The sequence below is a fragment of the Paramormyrops kingsleyae genome, chromosome 8 (genome assembly GCF_048594095.1).
Source record: "Paramormyrops kingsleyae isolate MSU_618 chromosome 8, PKINGS_0.4, whole genome shotgun sequence".
NCBI lineage: Eukaryota > Metazoa > Chordata > Actinopteri > Osteoglossiformes > Mormyridae > Paramormyrops > Paramormyrops kingsleyae.
The window spans coordinates 32,336,163-32,357,336 of record NC_132804.1 but is presented as its reverse complement, the minus strand read 5'-3'; the positions used below and the strand labels follow the sequence as shown (position 1 = coordinate 32,357,336).

Sequence of the window (21,174 nt, the reverse complement as noted above, 5' to 3'; positions counted from 1 at the left end):
GTATTTACAAGTTTTTCATATAGTATTGTAAGTATACACCTGCTTGACACATGCAATGCTGACCACACAATACTCATGTGACATTATGCATTTAATATTAATCCAGAATAACAACATCTAGAAAATAAGATGAATACACGGTATCATTAGGCAAAACCATATTTTTACGCAGTGCAATGAAAAAGAAAGCATCGTCATGAAAAATATTATTTTTCGTGACAAGCTTTTCATTAATTAAAAGAAAAGTGTCTTACCATGTTTAATATTATAACATATAATTATAATTACAAATATGGGGAAAAACTAATATTAGATTAAAAATGTACTATTTTCAGCACTTGTAGTCACTTTCGACAAAAGCGTCTTCTGAATAAATAAATGTAAATAAATAAATGTAATCATGTGACTGAAATAGAGTGTCTCAGGGAAACTGCTGCTTCATGGGCTTCAGTGAACTCTTTTGGGACATGAGTGACCCAGTGTTATGGTCACTCCCTTGGGGCTGGGGGGGGGCAGCGTGGGGGGGGGGGGCGAGCAGAAGGCAGGAGAGTGGTGGACCAGAAGCAATGCTGTAACCCAGGAGACAGGAGGACCACACCTGGGGCCCCTCCCAAGGTGCAGAGGACAGAGAGATGCCTGGGTGGCTCTTTGGGACATAGCCATGGTCCCCCGCCGTTGGGCTCAGGTGCTGATGTGCCCCCCTCCCGCCCCCCCCAGGGAAGACCCTCCAGCTGCGGCACAACCAGACTGTGCCACCCGGCTGCTCATTTCCGGCCACTCGTGTTCACTATGCCGACCCCCACCCCCACCCCTGCCTTGCCCACAGCTGGAAGTCACCTGTAGGGTTGTCCTTCCCTTCTAAACACAAAGACCCAACTGATGGCAAATACCAAGTGATGAAAATAGCTTCATTTGCCCACTGTTGTATTTAAAGTGAAACTTCACCCCAACATAATCACCCACTTTATCCTGAAAATGTCACGTTAATTAATTTGTTGTGGGAAATGCTGTGTTTCCTAGGAGGATAAACCAAGTAATGGCATGAGTTTTGTGTCATTTTTTCCCACCTGATCCTTGTGTGTCTTAATTAGAAATATGACAGCACATATATGATTATACATATGATTATACTTAAGACCAGGTTTGAGGGAAGCATGCCAAGTTCCGTACGGCTAGCGGTACCGTTCCGTATTTCCGCACACGCTAAGAGGACATTGTTTGGTTGCCCTTGATGAGTGTTTAATTCTGTCTTTTCCTCTTGTGTAGTTTTGCTTTTCACCCCCCGTACCTGAAAAAACAAACACTCCAAAAATAGTTCCATGTGGTTTCATCCTGGAACAGACCCTGCTGTATCATAATCAATTATTTTTTATACAAAATAAGGGAATGCAATAACTTTATGGTGATAGCTTGCAATATTTTAGTAAGTAACCTAGTATAAGCAACTCCTTATGCTCCCTAATCATATAGTCAAATCAAAATGTGTTGGCTACAAAGAATGGTAAAAGACAGTTACAGACGGAACGTTCAAACGTCCATTATGACACTTTATGTGAGTGACTCACCTAATGGGGAAGTGACTGTGCTATAAATACACTGTCAGTGTTTTCTGTGATGTTCAATAGCCATTACGGCACACACAGAACCAAATAAGGAACCTGTGTCAACGTGTGACTGTAGGGAAAGAATGAAGGAGAAAAAGAGAAGAATAATGATAGCCTTAAAGTCCATCCGTCCATCTGTTCATTTTCTGTGAGCTCTGGTCATAGAGGAATCTGGAGTCTATGGCCACACAAGACAGGGACTGTCAGTTCATTTCTAAGGCAAAACCCTAATCTAATGACAACCGTAACCCCTACCCAGCCTTAACCTTAACCATAAGTAACCAAACAGAGTACAAGACTTTTGTCATTTTTCATTTTGTGATTGCAGACACAGATTTTTATAATTTTTTTACATTTGGTCCCCACAATGTAATGTATACCTCGACGCCCCCCCCCCCCCACACACACACACACACACACACACTTATGGGCAGTTTGGTATCTCCGATTAGCCTCAGTATGTTTTTGGACTGTAGGGGGAAACTGGAGTACCTGGAGGAAACCCCACAATGGCATGGGGGTGACAGGCGAATTTCACAGACATGGAATCTTGAACCTTGGTCTCAGAGGTGTGTGGCAACAGTGCTAACTACTGCAACAGCATGCCGTCCCTAGCCTTCAGATAAGAAGCCAAAATAGTATCATTCTTATATCACTTCTTACCTATAATAATTATTATTATTTTAATTTGTCATGGGAGGAGCAGAGTTTGATACTCACAGCAGGTTATAATGTGTCTGTTACTGCTGGACTGAATACAGTGGCAACCAATAACCAGTAACTAGTGGGAAGTCAAATAAATCTGTCATTGACAGTTATGACAATTCCAGCCGCAGGAAATAAAAATATCTTGCTCTGTCACCAACACTAGAGACCAGTCACATGACTCCAGCTTACAGCTGCTTTGTAGGCTTGGCCTGCTTGTTCAAGAGCTATGATACGCACAGGGATAAGGGTTCGAGACACATACTGAGGTCCCTCCTGTGGCTCTTGCTGCCGACTTAATGCGCCCCTCCCCTGCCTAGCGATGCCGTTCAGTACGCCACGGTTAAAACGCTCACCCTGATTCATGTGACCTGCCTGATGTCGTTTCCTCTCTGGTGGATTGCAGCTGCAGCTGACCGATAAAACGGGGGGACGAGGTGGAGGGAGATAAAATGAGTGAGCTAAGGTGGGGGCCCAGAAACAGCGGCGCGGCTTATTACAGAATATAGATGGCTGGGGGTGGGGGCGGGGGGGGGGGGGACTTGTAATGCTGCCTTCATGCTCTGTTGCACAAGTACGGCCTGACAGTGCTAATGTGCTCCTGCTCAGGTGTGATGAGTTACTGAACGGTGCTGGAACAGGAGGGATGGAGAAGAGCAGTGAATGCGATCGCCAGTGATTACCAGGACGAACCAGCACCCCAGGTGCCAGAAGGGGGACAGGGACACCAGACCCCAGACGAGGAAGGACACAGGCTAGGAGCGACACCTACAACCTACACATAGCGAATGCAGAGCTCCTTTACAAGAGTTACCATCACTCCATTCATTTGGAGGTGCTTTTAGCTGAGCCAATGGGCCGAGTCAAAGGCCTTAAAAACACGAGGTGTTTTCTGCATTTGTTTTAACAAACAAACATGCTTCGTCTGCCATTTGCACAAGTACAGGTACATTGGAATGCTTCCCTTTGCCAACCCCATCATGCTCTCCATAGCGTGGGGGTCACAGCACAGGGTCAGCTAACATGCAGTGCCACTGGATCTGGGGGCTAAGGGCCCTGCTGAAGAACCCACAGACACGTGACTGGTCTGTGGAAGCCGGGGCTCAAACTGGTGATCGTCTGATCACAGGCACAGAGACCTCGCCTGCTGAGCCACTCACTGCCCACCGTTTCTTTTAGAACAATTTGGATAAATTCTGATAAACAGCATCCCTCAGTCAAAGATCTTTTGATAGGCCAATCAACGTCAATGTCAATCAATGTAAGGAAGCCTCAAAAACTATTTTTATTTGTATGTGGACATTAATTAGAACATCTAGACATTTAGCACACACAGAGAATAAAAAATGCTACTGTACATATGAAGCACATTTCAAACTGTGCAAAATAACATCATCAAATAGAATTACTACGAATGAGCTGCTGCGAAAAAACCATAACTGTTTGTCAAGCATAGCCACCTGTACTCAGGTCCCCACCAAGTAAAAGGAATAATGAGAATTGTGACTTAACAAATGAGATGTATGTGTGAGATTTGCTGGGTGCGCAGAAGCCTGATGAGGGAAAACGGGAGTCTTTCTGGTGAATAAGAAAAAGCGCAACATTGTTAATTAAATAGCACTTGCTGTGATGTGGAGATTTTCTTTGAAACGGGGATTGATTGGAGAGCAGCTGCTTTGGCACCGGCAACTAATTAAAGGAGAATATGAAAGAAGATGTGGAGGATTATCTCTGGCAGGATGGTCTCATCAAGGAAACAAAATGTATAACATTTCATCTGCGTTTCCACCATTATTGGTACAGTATAGACACAGGTGTTAAATTATTCACAGCTGTATTGTCACCGAGTCTAGAAAGGTGTAAAAGCTTTTTGTGGTGGGCAATTAAATATCATCAAGGATCCTGAGGAAATAATTACTTGGGGGGGACTGAAGGTTCCATAAGGTTAGTCAGGTGACTACCTGAGTTTTTCATAATTATTTATATATTTTTAACTTCCCAATAAGCCTGGATCGGTTCCTTTGGTTCAGTTTCTGTTATTGTGGCTCAGGGTATGGAGATAAATTTATCTCTGAAGTAATTGTTCTTAAATAACATGAAGATCTTGTAATTTTATGAAAAGCTAGTCCATTTTCAGGGTTGCAAATGTGTATTGCATTTTCAAGAGTACAATCCTCATTTTACAATTACGCATCCTAATTTATGAGTTTACCACGTTTCGGTTATGACTGCAAATCACAGTTCATGCGTTTGCAGCTTCAGTACTGCATTTACGAATCACCAGTTACGTGGGGAAAGGCATGTTACCAGTGGCCAGTAGGTTTGGGCAAAAAGATCTGACAAGAAGCTTTGGGGTTTGAGAGGGAAAAATGAATGAATGAAAAGCACCTGATGGCGTTCTCCATCTCTGAATTATTCTCCTGCCAATCAATTTATTTTGCGCTTAAAAATATTAGTATTCAAAATGTTTGTATTAATGCAGAATTTCGATTTCGGCTAAAAGAAAAAGACATAATGGGGACCACAGACCCCCAATTAACATGCTGCCTTTGTTGTTTCGTTATCCATTCATTTTCTACCCACTTATCCTGACAGGATTGAAGGGGGACACTGGGTCTATCCCAGGCAGTACAGGGCACAAGACTGGGGTAAATATCCATTCACAGGGCACATACAGTATGTAGACTGCTGGCAATTTAGAAACACAAAATGGCCTAACTGTGTGTATTTGAATTGTAGGAGGAAACCAACATTGCATGAGAAATCATACAAACTCCACAACCACAGAGCTAATGCCCACCAAACATGAGACGTCCATCAGACGTGCAGATCATGTCTAGATGGAGTCGGTCGGTCCAGAACCATATCTGGACGTCTACACAACGTGCAAATCAGGTGCAGTATCTGCACGTCTAACTCTGACCCCTCTTGGGCGTAGATATGTAGTTCAAGCTGAACGTCTAGGTAGGCGACTTTTGGAAATTTGTAGACAGATCGTCAATTCCATGTAAACATTGTCAGCGTCAATTCTGGTGCCTATTGTAGCTCATGCTGTTGTAATTTTAATGTTTTAAAATGTCCAAAAATAAACTGCTACACGTAAGCAAATCCCATAATCACAATTTGCCGATGCACGTCCGGTGTGTGGTTTGGCCAAGTTCTGTTGCCGTAGCGCTAAATTTTTTTTTAAAAAAAGCCGACACCGTCTTTTGCAGTAAAACGGTTGTGAGAAACTGCACGTCGTTGTGGACAAGTTTAAAGTTTAAGGTAAGTAGTATTTAGCATTGTTTAGTTGTGTACATTGTTTAATAATCGCATTGCTGACTTTTTTGCAAACCAATATGTCCACATAATTAATCTGAAGGTAAGACACATCTGTACATATGGAACTCCAAAGTGTTCAAAAGTATTATGAAATACAGCTCATTATTGTGAAATATATTGCATTCTGTTATATAAATTTACTTATTGTGAAATATGATTTCATATATTTTTAGCGCTCTTGTGAGCACAGAACGACTTCCATTTTGCAGTAAAGCGGGAAAAGTAAAGTATTTCATCATTCAGCGTCATGAAATGATGAAATAAGGCATCATGAAATGATGAAAAACGGCATTATGAAATAAATACTGATTTTGAAAAAATATATATACATATTTCACAATAAGAAGTAGTGCTAGGCGATAAAACGATCTCGATTTTTTTTATCGATAAAAAAATGAGGATGATCACGATGATACACACAGACTATAAAACTCGATCAACCAAGTTGGCTCCGTTTTATAGAATGCGCTGAGACAGACAACTTGATGGCCTATCGAGCAGAGGTTTACTGAACGCTAGCAAAACAGCCAAAAAATAATCAATGGGTGCATTCTACTTGGGCTTAGGTCTGTCTGCAGCTGACGCGACGTGGAACGCGATCTGCCGGCGGCTGCAAGGGTGGAGTATAAACTGACTGCAGCCAAGTCGGACTACTTATACTCCTCGTAGTCTGTGACACCTGACTGCAATGGCAGCACTACCAGAAGGGTGTAGATAAATCTATACAAAAATCACCTGCACGCACATTACTTCTTTTACAATAACCAACTCCTGATACAAACTGTTAGCAGTGAAATTAATAATAAAATTATTGTGTATTGTGGCTCTGTGTAAAAAGATAGCTGCCAGGAAAATTATCAAATACATGTATTTCAAGGATTCAAAGTTACTATTGTCATGTACTCAGTACAATACAATTCTTACTTGAATGCCTTCTCAGACTGGACGATTAAACCAAATAAAGCAGCGCAACATCACAGTAACTATGTGTATTGAGTGAATTATTGATGTTTAAATTCACTTAGTTTTTGGTTTAAATGTATTTATTTTTGCTGTGATGTTGTAAGACACAAGGAGAGGGGGAGGTGTGTTATCATCTGATCTGATACTCCCAATAAAAATGTATTAAGAATGCTGTGTGAGACTTTTTGTACTGAATTTGCTTAGTGATACTAGGTTATTGGGGTGAAACATAATATGGTATTAGAATATATAGTGGGGATTATTTTGTAATGAATAAAGCTGTAAATACATAAATTACGTCTAAAGTAAGTCTATGTGTGACGTTAAAACGACGTCTACACCGACCATTTCCGGACTGTTTTTTCACCTTATACAGACGTCTTATAGTTGTCATAACTGAACATCCAGAGGACGTCTAAAAAAGACGTCATAAAAACTTTCATTCTGCACCCTCTGAAGACGTCTTTTCTACGGTAGGCCAAGACGTCTAAAAGACGTCATTTCAACGTCATATTGTTTGCTGGGTGTGTGAGCTAACAGTGTTAACCACGGAACCAGCATTGTTTCATCATGAACGAAAGAAAAGAAATGTTTAAGTTTACTCCAAAACTAGTAATAATAATAGATATTTTGTGGATCCCCATGGGGAAATTATCTTTTCACCCCCCCCCCCCCATCTTTCTCTCAGTAAGTGAGAGCAAGCTGGCTGCAAAGGGCAGCCACCCATAGCAGCACCCAGGGAGCTGGGGGTTAAGGGCCTTGGTCAAGGACCTACAGACGAGCCAAGGCCAGGGTTGAACCAACAACCTTCCGATTACAGGCGCAGAGGCGTAGTCCTTTGAACCACAAAGATGCCCCTTAACAAGGAAAAACATATGCCATTAATAGCTAATTGGCAAACTCAAGAGTAGCTATTTAGTAGGATTAAATGATAAAGAGTATTGGTCATCACTCAACCCAGGTCCTATCCACATCCCTCCATGGCCTTTAGTTTGACCAGGTTGGCTGAGCAGAATCCCAGGGAAACCTAACCTGAAAAAATATGCAGACCCTTATCCAAGGGCGTGACTTTGGATTGAACATTAGGGGGTTGTGGTCCCCAGCCATTCATCACTATTATATGATTATTGGGGGAAGGGGGGGCTGTATTGGCTGGTTCTGATTACAACCCCCCCCCCCCAAAAATTAATGTCCATGCTCATTTCCATTATGGATATTCCGTTCCAGGTAAATACTTTCTGTGATGGCTATACCCAAGGTCAAACCCACACAGCTGAGTGAAATCTCAACATCACAGAGGTGCTCAGTACCTTGACGGGCTTCTTGCGGGCTTCCTCGTTGTTCTCGGCCTCCTCGTGCTCCTTGCTGCCCTGTGGGAGGTTGGAATAGTTGGCCAAGCTGCTGAGTAGTGAAGACACCATGGGGCTGGTGTCCATCTCCTCCTGCGAGACACACATGGAGTCAGCAACAGCAAGTCAGTGACTGATGTCAGACTGAACCGCAAAACTGCATTGACATTTTCACTCAACCATAGATATCAATAATGGACATAATTCTTTTGTATTAGCAATCAGAATGAGACCTTCAATACATACACACAAATGCATATGTATACCTACAAATATTTAGCAAGGAATTTAATTAATATGGCATTTTGTAACCAAATGCTGTTAAATTTAGTCACCCATACATGTAACCTTTAAGATTCATGCCTGAAGCTCATTGTTTTTCAGGGACAGTGACAGTGAAAGAAAGAGAGAGAGAATGAGAGAGAGAGTGAGAGAGAGAGAATTGAGAGATAGCCTACTCCTAATTTCAAGTCTATACCGGTGACCTTTAAGCTTCATGATAGAAGCTTATGGCTCCACAAGTGTTAAATAAATACAGGCAAGCAAGACCGAGAACCTCATCATCTCATGTGCAAACTGTGAAAAGATCCCTGTTGATTTGAGCTCCTAAAGGAGAAGCTGTCACATTTTAACTCAAGATGTAGCAACCTTGGAGTTGGCACAACTTCTGAAAACAGAATCAACAGAATCACCGTGTGCCAACCTACTGGGTCACGCAATGCTGCGCTGAAACTAGGATGAAATATATACACCAACCTAGGCTGACTTTGAGAAAAGACAGGCGAAAGGTGCCTCAATTATAAAATAACACCAAGGTCCCCATTTAGTGTAGAGAGTACAAAAATACAAGGCCTAGCTACAATGCTTAAATGCTAAATAATTTATAAAAAAAATGTAGCATCCGTATAATCCCATAGGGTAAGACGTATCCAGACTTCCAGGACATTCAGGATACATGTAAAATAAGGCATAAATCATATAAAGTTTTGATTATGACTAAATCTTGACCATGTATAATAGAATAGAATAATATAATCACTAGATTACAGTAAAGAAAGTGACATTTTAATTTGTGCATCAAATATTTAAGGAGAGAATACTGAAACGAGGTTACATATGGAATGTTTGAGCAGGTGCTGGCAGACTGATCGGTGACAATGAATAGCTTCCTGTTACACGTAAGTAGGCATCTTTGAGATTAAGGTGGCCTTATGCCTTGGCACAATGATCCTTATTGCAGAGTGTCAGATTCTGTATCCATCATGTTTTAAAAAAAAAAATCGCTTACTTGCCACCCTGTCCCCTTCACCTCCATCCAGCAGCCTGTCAAGCCCTCAATTAATCACTGTCAGTGCCAGAGCCAGCTGCTCACCTCAAACAGGGCCATGTTTTTGCCGTCGTATTGCTGGCTCTTCTCCACATCGCTGCTGTTGATGAAGGGGCTGCTCTCCTTGGGGTTTCCGTCACCTGCGGGGACACCGAGACAGAAGGTTAACAAACAGCCAGCAGCATAGCACTTTGCTGGGGAACAAAACAGGTCAGGCAGCGTTCAAATAGACTAAAGACAAACAAGTTGCTATTATTATACAAAGGGGTACAAGGTTGCTTATTAACCTGTCACTACTAAGCTAAAAAAGGTTCAAATATCCTGCAAACACAATTATGTAATTCTGGCATTCAAGGACATCAACATGGTGTAAGATCACCTCATCTCATGGGTAGTACTTTTAAATGGATCCTTTGAGCACAGTTGAATTTTACTTATTGATCATTCAAGAAACCAAGCACAGTAGGAGACTCAGACCATGTGACACAGAAGGACCAATAGCAGGCTTGAGGCTATGGTCCATCAGAGAGTGCAGTGGCATGCCTTGAGCATTTGTATGGTTTGCTGAAGTGCTGTCTGGGTATTTATTGAGTGACTAGCAGCATCAGGGAATGTAACGATTATGGAAATGGTCCTGGCATCGACAGGTTTTGATTCAAAATCAAATACAGGATGTATTCCCTGAAATACTTTCGTAGACAAATTCAGCTCTATAAACAGATTAAATGTGAAGATTGGCAGAGAGTACTGTAAGAAGAGCTAAAGAAATATAGATTTGACATGCTATTTTATGTTTTATGGAGAATTTTGGCTGAGGTTCACTCCGGATAGATTCCATTGCTTACGCATTAGGTCTTATTTTCCTATCCCGAAAGCTGAATTGCCAGGCTGCAGACCAGTGCTGTGTAATATAACCTTAGGAATCTGGCCTGCCAGTCAGAATTTAACCAATATTAAAGCTGCTGCCAGCTCTTAAAAAGCCTTTACGCCCAGGAACTAAATACACACAACGGCTGGATTCCAGGCTTGTTCATTTGGTGATATTCACTGGCTTATTGCACATCTGCTACGACTGAACATACTCTTCTATTTTAAATCTCTCAGTAGCGGGTATCCTGGCTGATAAAGGCCTAGACTTTTGCCAGAATGGCTGCCTATTGAGAGTGCGACAGAAGCCCTGCTCTTGTACCCTTGAGAAAAGGATCCAAATTGCTTCAGCGAAAGCACCCAACTGTATAAATTGAACTGGGAGCTGCAGATCCAATGGATAAAACCGTCTACTCACGAATTAAATATGGCAGTGTTTAATGCATAGCATGACCCCTGCCTAATGGCTGCCTCATAGTGGGGCCTTGTGTCATGCAGAGCATTCTGGGTGATTTCTCTTAGTCTCCTTGTTGGGCATGCTGCACACGAAATCCCGGGTGGTCTTCAATGCCCCCCGCAGCCTGGCCTTGGTGACCCAAGTCCTCCACGTTGTCCTTGATGCCACGTCACGGCACTGCACACTGCTCCTCTTATTTACTCCGTTCACTGCTTTCTTAGAAGGCTCTGATCCAGCAGCAGGATCCAGCAGCCAGGCTGCCACTGCATGACCTTCCTTGCAGAGGTCGTCTCACACGGCGGGAGGGACTATTAAGCCCCCCCCAAGCCGCTTATACGCCAACATGTCTCTTCTATCCCAGTATACCCTGCGCTGAACTATTTCAAACGACTGCGGAGAATCGAGGTTTAAATGCCAGGCATGAGTGACCGCCCCCTCTTGCCACCTCAGCGGGGACTGACCTGACACACACACACACACACACACACACACAAGTTGGTCTTCCTATCTAAATGGGTTCCGTCCATTCATTTCTATAATAAAAACCCTAATCCCAATCACGACACCCTTAACCTCTACCCATCCCTAACCTTAATCATAAGTAACCAACCCAAATACAAGACTTTTGGCATTTTTACTTTTTTAATTACATTCACAGATTTTTATAAAACTGAGGTTATCCAAATGGGGACCTCAAAAGATGTCCCCAAAAGTAGGGAAATTTCAGGTCTTACTACACTTTGGGGACAATTTGGTCCTCAAATGTGATCTATGCAAACCACACACACACACACACACACACACACACACACACACACACACATTTCACCATTGGCGGGTAAGGCCCCAGTAGGGATCTGTTTCTGTAAATCCTGATCTCTGTGAGTGCGATGCGATTATTACATACAGAGACAATCATTTCATTTTGCATTTTGCAGTCCATTTAGACTCATATTTTAATTAATTAATTTATTTATTATGTCATAGCATAACTGAGACTATAGCTAATAATAATAATAGTAGTAAAAATAATAAATAAATCACAGGGTTTCATCTATATTGTTATAACTCTATATTCTTAACAGCAGTGAAATATCAGATAGTGAATTGGTTTAATAACTTTCATTTGAAATAGCGGAAGCCATGTTGTTTCAGACGTACGCAAGATCACTGTGGCTGCTGCTTCACTGTCCCATTGACTGTGTCCTTGATCTTAACAGCGATGTAACAGTGGTCTCAGTACCCAGGAGGCCGAGTGTTTCTTTGTTTGAGAGGTGCCAGAGCATGGTATGCACTCTGTGGGTTAGGACTCTGTACCCATGATTAGAAGGTTTAAGTCCCATGGCTGGTGGAGTGATGTCACTGTTGGGCCCTTGAGCAAGGCCCTTAACCTCACTAACTGCAGGCCTGCTGTCTGAATGCTCCCGGATCCTCGCTTGTAGGTGGAAAAAGCATCTGCTAAATAAGTGCAAAAGGGGAGCATGGATACAGAAACAGTAAATAAAACTACGACACAGAATAACAGAAAATACTGAGTGAAAGACAACTCTTAAAGAAGATTGCTTAATGAATCTTCTTTATTACTTATAAGTGCCAATATAAGTATATATTTGTACACATTACAATTTGTATACAGCATGTTTAATAGCATTTAAGATTTCCACAAAAACTATAAAAGTTTTAATAATTGTTCATGGATCTCCAGGGATTTTCCTCACTGTCAGTCACTGTCATAATCGCTACAATTGCCTGAGTAGAGCTTTTTATTAATTCCAGGATGGTAATTATTATGTAAATGATTTTCCCTTCAATTTTCATTCATTTATTCAATTGTATATTGCTGCATCAATACTCCTTTTTCCATTTTCCTTTGATTAACAGGTACCATAAAAGACTATTGGTGCAATTAAATGGTGGTGTCACGACTGTCGGGTGAGCAGGGATCGGGGAATAAGGATCCGGGATACGGAGAGTCAGGAACGAGGGGTTTATTCGAGGAAGAACAAGAAAGCGAGGTACACGGACAGCTGACCAGTAACATCAGTGACTTCAATGACGAGACTGGGGATACATACTCTGACGTGGACTTAAATACACAGGACTTAATGGAAACAACAAGAAACAGCTGGTAACATCGGGATTTCACACGAGGTTAACAAGGGGGGCATGACACATGGGAGGATCGGACGAGCTGGGCGTGACAGGTGGTATGACACTAGTTATGTAAACTAAATTACAGAATGCAGTATCTTTTCGCTTAACAAATAACAAATGTGAGGTTTTGCCAAATTAAATGGCTAGATATTTTTTTCATTTTTAAAGTTCTCTATCAAACAGAACAATATTTTCCATTTAGAACTTACTAATTCATCCAAAGGTTTAATCAATGCTACCTCACCAATAGGGTGCCACTTTAATGACCATGGAACACACAATCTCCTTTTTGTAATTTCGAAGCAGTCAGACAGCTGTGTCCATCACACAGAGCAACTGGCCTCTACGTCATCAACGTCTTTTTAGTTTTTCATGCTGGTGAGAGCGTCCTGCTGGGAAGCCACGTTACCACTCAACCACAAGGTGATTAAAGCTTCAGGGTGTGAAAGGATCAGTGAAATGTTGTCATGTCTGCCCTGGGGGTCGCTCATGCGGAACTGAGGCTTGATTAATGCTTAGTGTTCAAAAGTCAGCGATCCGGTCCTTATGCCAGCATTGGTGTGTCCCACCATTGTGGGTTTGCAGGGCACTGCAGTGTGACACTGGCATACTGTGGACCTTTGCTATAGTACATAATAAGTACTATACTAAATATAACATGTACACCCCATTATCTATCTATCTATCTATCTATCTATCTATCTATCTATCTATCTATCTATCTATCTATCTGTTTATTAATGCCTTGTGTGCCTAAATTGTCATATTAAGCATAAACCCATTTTTAAAATATCAGACAAACATTATTTAATTTCACTTTAAACTTGCATGTTTGGAAACGTCAATGAGGTGTGACTTGACTAGTGGCAGGACTAGAGTAATCATTCCGTCAGAAAAGCAGAACTACTCCCTATCATGCATAACTATGGTTAAATGTACACTCCAGTCATCTTCATGTATTGTATTTTGGTTGGTTTTTGACTCAGACACATATAAGAGATTCACCAGGTTTGTCAAGCAAACTACGAATTTTTCTACTTAACACGCCTTGTGAATAAAATGTTTCTGAATCTGATTTTGGAGTTAAAGGAAAACAAATTAAAAAAACTCACGAAATTTGAAAACGTTTTTTTACGTATACATTTATTTACGTTATTTTTTTAACATGATAAAGACTAAAGCTTTTGTAGTTTGTGCTCTACAAAATCATTTATGTGAAGGGACGCGAGTGAGACAGATAACATACGGAGAGCAAAGAGCTGTCAATGAGCCAGCTGCTGTCAGGCTGAGCTTCCAGTGATTGACCAGAAAAACTGGCAAAACAGCTGTGGGAAAGAGGTTTATAAGAACGATGCTGAAAACCTTGCATCAAAAACTTGATATACTTGTCATTAAGGGAGCAGACTCAGATGAAACATGCAATCAAGACAAAAATATCTTCCACTAGAGACCCTAGTATAAAAAAACTAAGTATGATGTACAAAACATAGAAGGAATTCCAGAAGTGAAATGATATTTTCATTGTCCTTATTCCCTGGCATGGAAATCACCCAAAAAGTGGAAAGCAAAAGAGGATCCTGTCAATGATGAAATAAGAGACATTTTATTGATTAGACTGGGATTTAATATAGTAAATCTCCTCTTTTGCTAAACCTATAAAAGAGTGGCAACAAGATTACAGAGTCCTGCCATACATTCACACACACACACACACACACACACACAGTAGGGTAAACATATCCTTATGGGGACCGCTCATTCATTTCAATGGGAAAAATGCTAATGCTAACTATGACAACCTTTACCCCTACCCTGCCCTAACCATAACCATAAGTAACCAAACAAAATACAAGAGTTTTTGCATTTTTAGTTTTCTCATAGCAGTCACCTATTTTTATAAAATAGAGGTTTCCTGGTCCCCATAAGGGAAAAAAACGGATATTTATCACGTTGTGTCCCCATAAGGATAGGTAAACCCGCTCGCACATCACACACACACACACACACGCACACATACCCCAGCATGCTCTTGGAGAGTTCACTTTAGTCCAAATCATTCAAAATACATCTTTTCTGTAACTGGTTATTTTAAAATTTTAAAGACATTGCAGAGCACAAACTACAAATGCTTTAGTGTTTATCATGCAGGTTAAAGAGTAAATGCCCAAAAAATGGCCTTAAATTATGACCTGGAAAGCTGTTTTGCTACGAACAGGTGGATGTTGTGGCCCATAATATTAATCTGGCTGGATTGTAGGTCAGTCCAGATTGTTGACTTCTGCTGTGATGAAAAAGCAATGCATTTATGCTAACTGGAACAATGTTCCATATACGAGAGCATTATGTCATTGTAAGAGATCAATTAAATCATTCTGCTTTGATATAATCTGGATGCAGTGTATCAAGATGTGTATTACATACATATATTTAATCTGTTTTAAAATGTATTTTCAATGCATTTTTTTTTCTTTGAAAATACATATCCAGTGCATGAAACATCTACTGGGCATAAGAGGAAATACCTATTTGCAATGATGACCTCAATAGGTTACCTGAAATTGTAACACTGAATGAATACTGAAAATAAAATATTACTTGTGAATTTATAATGATCATTGCAATCTGCTGCATTGTTCCATTTGTCTTTTTAATTACTAACTAAAGCCACAAAATATTCTATCCCTGACTGAAAAAATGGGCTAGGACTTGCCACAGTAGATGCATGACATTTCAGACAAGGGAAATGAGATTAGTTGGTTAATGAGCACACTCTGATGGTAATTCAAAATGTCTTTAAAAATACTCATAACTTATGGAAATGAAATGAGCCAGAAGGACAGAGAAAGACTAAAGTCATTTTGTGAGGCACCATGACCCCGTTTTGCTTAAAGCAGATGTGATGTTTTTTATTCAAATAGCAAGACCCAACTACAATGTCTCTACTTTATTTGGCAAAAACGGGTATTAATTGATCATATCTGGCCAATAGAAATTACACTGGATTCTGAGGCCTCTTTTGACAATTCTATTTATAGTTAAAGGCCATTATACAATACAGAGAATCACACCGTAAGAAATAGTTAATTTGATGCCTGCGTCTCACATGTCCCTGACTTTTACAATCATTTATTTAGCTCTGTGATCAAGTCTCTTGGATGGTCGAGTAAATGTGGTGCCCTTATACACAGGGGACTTGGGCAGTACTCCTCTGCTTACATTGTCACAAATATAAATGGCAGCTGTCCCTTATAGCCACCATATCAAAAGTCACGTGAGCCAGAATCAATATTTATTAAATTTAAACCACTCTAATCCTCTCTGTACCATTTTCTACTTCAGCCATCTGGTCACAGATTATTTATTAAAACCACAATAAATTAATAAATACCCACCAAAGAAAAAAAATCCACCACTTCTTTTGTGTTATTAAACTGAAATAAAATATTATTAATAAAATAATATTTCTTAGTATTTAATTTGCTCCTAGCTCAGTTTTTTTTTCAGCTTTACATTTTAAACCCATATCCTTTGCTTTTTATACTGCTAGTTCTCAATTGACGTAATGCTTTCTACCAGTTATGCAAGTCACGTTTTATTCAAGTTAGACTTAAGTACCCATACCATTCAAGACATCTTGTAACAAAAGCCATATTAGTAATATGTACTAAAGAGCAAAATCAGAACTGGACCATGGAGCAATACAAGAAGGTGGCCTGGTCTGATGAATCATGTTTTCTGTTACATGTCTGCATATGGCCGGGTGGGTGCATGTGTATCATTTACCTGGGGATGAGATGGTACCAGGATGCACTATGGGAAGAAGGCAAGTTGACAGTAGCATTGTGATGCTCTGGGCAATGTTCCGCTAAGAATCCTTAGGTCCTAGAATTCATGTGGATGTTTCTTAAACAAGTACCACCTACCTAAACACTGTTGCAGACCAAGTACACCCCTTCATGGTAACAGTGTTCCCTAATGGCAGTGGCCTCTTTCAGCAGGATAATGTGCCCTGCCACACACTGCAAAAAAATTGTTCAGGAATGGTTTGAGGAACGTGACAAAGAGTTTATGGGATTGACTTGGCCTCCAAACTCCCCAGATCTTTAATCTGATCGTGGGATGCACTGAACATACAAGTCCAATCCATGGAGGCCCCACCTTGCAACTTAAAGGGTCTGCTGCTAACGTCTTGGTGCCAGATACCACAGGACACCTGCAGAGGTCTTTTGGACTCCATGCCTCAACGGGTCAAGGAGGACGTACACAATATTAGGCAGGTAGCACTTCTGTTGGTTTTTATCAGATAGGATAGCCGTCAGCCACATCTCATGTCTGGCAAACATCCTGTCTGTCGAACGCGGTTTTCCCCTCAGACCACTGTTGGTATGTACTCACCATAGCTCCCCCACAAGCCTTTTTGGAGATGCTCTGACCCAGTCATCTGGCCAAAATGATTTGGCCCTTGTCACAGTCACTCAGATCTTTATCCCTGCCCATTTCTTCTGCTTTCAACATGTCGACTACAAGTTCTGAATGTTAGCTTACCATTTCATATATCCTAGATCTCTACACATACTGTTTTTACTAATCGAATAAGTAACTATAGTTGGTCAACAAGATACTCATTTATTAGATGGGCTGGATTCTAATAAATAAGTATTCCAAAATAAGATAATTTTCCTAGGTCAATGGAAAAATTGTTAAGGCATTCAATTCAATTGCTTAATGCCACACAACGTGTCTGTTACAATGCTTCAGTGAGTGTTACAGTGATGTCCTACAGCTGCATGTTCATTTTGGATACCTTCCCATTCCCCAGAGTCTAACATCCCATCTTTTCTCTGTACTGGAGTAATTCCTGTACCTCAACCACATCATATGCGTCAGCATCTTTTGTAATTCTTTAAAGCCATTTATTCCTCCCAGCTCCCCATATTAACAATGCTAATTAACTCGTTCAGTTGTCTGCAGGGATCACTGGAATGTTAAATATCACTGTACTATATCATAGCGGCAGAATACATACATTGCTTTTTGCCTGAATTACATGTTCTATTGTGTGTATTGTGCTCTGTTCTCAGGACCATGCAGGAATATATACTCCATCCATCCATCCATCCATACATACATCCATTTTCCATCACTGTCAATCCACACAGTGAATGAGGCATGGGGACACCCTGGATGGGATGCAGGTTGCTAACAGTAACAATCAAACACAGAGGGTAAATCTGTTGATGCAGCAATAATGTCATCAATGATCAGTTACTGAAAAAAAAACTCCTGTTCGTGCCATAAACATAGAATTTTGACAGCGCGGGGTGACCAAGTCATCTGCAGACGGAAGGAAATATGTTGACCACACACCGAGCTTCAGAAAACCTTAGAACACAGCCACATTGCCCATACAATAATACTTAATCACCATTTACAATAATCAACACATTATGAATAAGCATCATATTTAAAATACTGTAAATACACTGCATTATGTATGATTTTCTTTGAAAACAAAGACCATTCTTTCTTTTGAAAAACCTTGGCAAATACAGAAACTGATTTTGTTGACCACCTAAATGATTGGCCAAGCTCTTTGCTCCGGGTTGGTGCCCCATCCTGGGTTGTTCCCTGCCTTGCACCCCGCTAGCCTGAATAGGAGAAGTGGTTTCAGAAGATGGATGGATGTATGGATGGATGGATGCAGTGCACGTCAGGGGGGGTCACTGGATTACACTGTTCCCTCACACCTGCAACTGGGGGGTCTGCATCCTGCAGTTGGCATTATTTCCCCAAGTTCTGTGAATCTCCTCCCACAGTAGAAAGACATGTAGTTAAGATAACTACCAGGTCTAAGTTGCACATAATGAGTGATTATGTGACTGTGTCTATCCTGCAATGGACTGGCATCCCATCCGGGGTGTTCTGCTGCTTCCTGGGACAGATCCTAGGAGATCCTATGCTGGATCATCCATGGAAAGATGGACAGGCACTGAAAACTTACTGCAGCTTGGGAACAGAAAGTTTTTTTTCAGTAAAACTTTCTATGAATATGATGTCTATAAGAATCTATGAATACATTTATAATTCATTATAAAGCATTATAAACATGGCTATAAATATTTCTAAAAAGGCATACCACATTATAGGTGTGATGACCTGCTCGTCCGATCCTCCTGTGTGCCATGCCCCCTCATTTACCTCGTGAAACCCCGATTGTTATCAGCTGTTTCATGTTATTCCTGATTAGTCCTGTGTATTCCAGTCCGTGTTCGAGTCCGTTTCCCTAGGCCTGTCAATGAAGTCTCAATGTGTAGTGTTGCCGTTTGTTGCCTGTTCCATGGCCCTGCTCCCTTTGTCGATTAAATCCCATATTCCCAAATCCTATGTGTCCTTCTCCTGCTTCCCCATTTCGTGCTCCACTACCAGATGTGACAATAGGCATGTTTATAATGCATTATGAATGCTTTATGCAGCTCTCATCTATAATGCACTATAGATGCACTACCTTCATAATGCAGTTCAAAGCATCTGTAATTCTTATACCCACCATTATAATGCACAATGAAGGTATTTATAATGCATTATACATCAGAGCTTCATTGGAGCTTATGGAGTATTATAATCAACAGTAATTCCTTACGACTGTAAATAGAAATGCTGTAATGCTTCATTAATTCTTATATACCGACCATTATAATGCATTATGAAAGTATCTAAAATGCATCATAGATGTCAGCCTTAAGTGTTACCGGTTTTTCCTTCTATGTTTTCATGAAGGCATATTATGACGTTGAATAGCAGATGGCTAATTAATTCAATAATATTTCAACAAATTTGTCCATCACTTTCTACCAATCATCACTCATGATTCCTTACCATGCATCTTGGCTGGTTCCCTTGCTATTCCACTTCAAAATCTGGAAGAATTTCTTAATTGTTCTTTATGTGAATAATAGTCTCCCTAAAACTGGTTATTGTATAATTTACTTCTTCCTGTAACTGATTATTGGCACACTGTAAAGAAAAACAAGCTGATCCACTAGAAATTATGATTCACTGTGCCCATCCACTTGTCATTTCAACCAGTCACTCCACAGTGTGTGATGACTCTCTACATAGTGCACAATGTGGCAAGTGACCTCTTTATTGGGATAGATGTGCTTGTTTGCTTTATCTGCATTGAAGCCAGTTGCTTTCACAAACAATGAGAGCTTTATTCCTGGACAAAGTGTATTTTGGCTGTTGATTTTCCCATGCTTGAAGTGGTCAGCACTTAGACATCTTAGGTGGTGAACAGACTGGTGAGAGGGACCTAGGCTGAGAGAGACTATGATTTGTGTATATAGACTCCAGAGCCTGGCAAGTGAAAACTGAACTAGGCCCTTTCATCTTTCTGCCTTGTTTTTTTTCCCAGCATGCTCATGATAGGTATCAGTAGTTGCTGGAGAAGATCTATGGTCGCAGTAAGTAGGGATTAAGAAGACCCTCTGAGCGGACCTTTCTGGAGCTTGCTGCCAAGGCTTCAGCAAACAGAAAATCTGCAGCACCAGTGAAGTGCTTTGATTGCATTTTCAAACACATTTATCAATGGTAGCATTTGGGTTGCCAACTCAAAACACAGCTACAACAACACAAGCCTGACTTCTCTGACCTTAAGCCTTTCTTTTCCCTACTAATTAGGGATTTAAGGACCCCAGTTTCAGAACCAAGCTTGGGGGCTTACATTTACATGCTGAGATAATTGGCACTAGCAGAGGAGAGCTGAAAACCCAGCCACCAGAATCCACCCTGTAGGGATGGTCTAGCATGACAGTAGGTCAAAAGACTCCCAGTCACTGGTGTAGCAGAAGGAGCTCTCACAGGAAGACGGGGAGGATATAAGACACAATGAGGAGGAGCCCTAATGAGATCAATGATATGTTAATAACAAATAGCAGATTGTTGGCCCTTTAATCTTGTTACAAAACACCCTCCCAGTGGCTTTCATCTTTTTATATTGTACTAATCACAGAGATAAGATGGCATTTGCCTTTGCTGTGAGGTGTATGTGAAGACTCAGTTGGCAATATTTGTGAACAATATGAAATATCTCCTCGCGTGTTCTATGATTTATCAGAAGTAGGAAGAAAATAAAGAAAGTGATTGATGACTCTCTTATTTGTTAATTTGTTCTTATTGATTCCCCAGGAAGGTCAGCTAAAAAATTGCTGTAAACCTAAGCCCTACCCTCTCCAGCAAAGCCAAACTAGAGGTAAAGGTCTATGTGCGCAGAATATATTCCAGCTGAGGATCCTGGTTATATACGGGATGTATTAAATTTAGCTTTGGCTGTGAGCATCAGTTTGACAGCTAGACTAGATGCATTCATTTTGCAAAGAGATGCAGCCCTTTCTATTCCTGTGCAGGTCTTTCAAATAAACACCT

The 21,174-nt window shown here is 40.8% G+C and overlaps 1 protein-coding gene and 1 long non-coding RNA gene across 4 annotated transcripts in view; one reads left to right on the top strand and one right to left on the bottom strand.

Moving 5' to 3' along the window:
• The window catches only part of slc12a5a (solute carrier family 12 member 5a), a 187,595-nt gene that overhangs the window by 44,183 nt on the left and 122,238 nt on the right, over nucleotides 1-21,174 (bottom strand). For all 3 annotated transcript variants that reach the window (XM_072715699.1, XM_072715700.1, XM_072715701.1), the window contains 2 exons: nucleotides 9,318-9,412; nucleotides 7,907-8,038 (listed from right to left, as the gene is read on the bottom strand). In XM_072715699.1, the coding sequence (XP_072571800.1) occupies nucleotides 7,907-8,038; nucleotides 9,318-9,412 (227 nt within the window). The remainder of the gene's footprint in view (nucleotides 1-7,906; nucleotides 8,039-9,317; nucleotides 9,413-21,174) is intronic.
• On the top strand, nucleotides 5,140-6,765 carry LOC140592321 (uncharacterized). The gene is made up of 2 exons (XR_011992691.1): nucleotides 5,140-5,576; nucleotides 6,200-6,765. It is a non-coding gene; the product is annotated as an uncharacterized lncRNA (long non-coding RNA).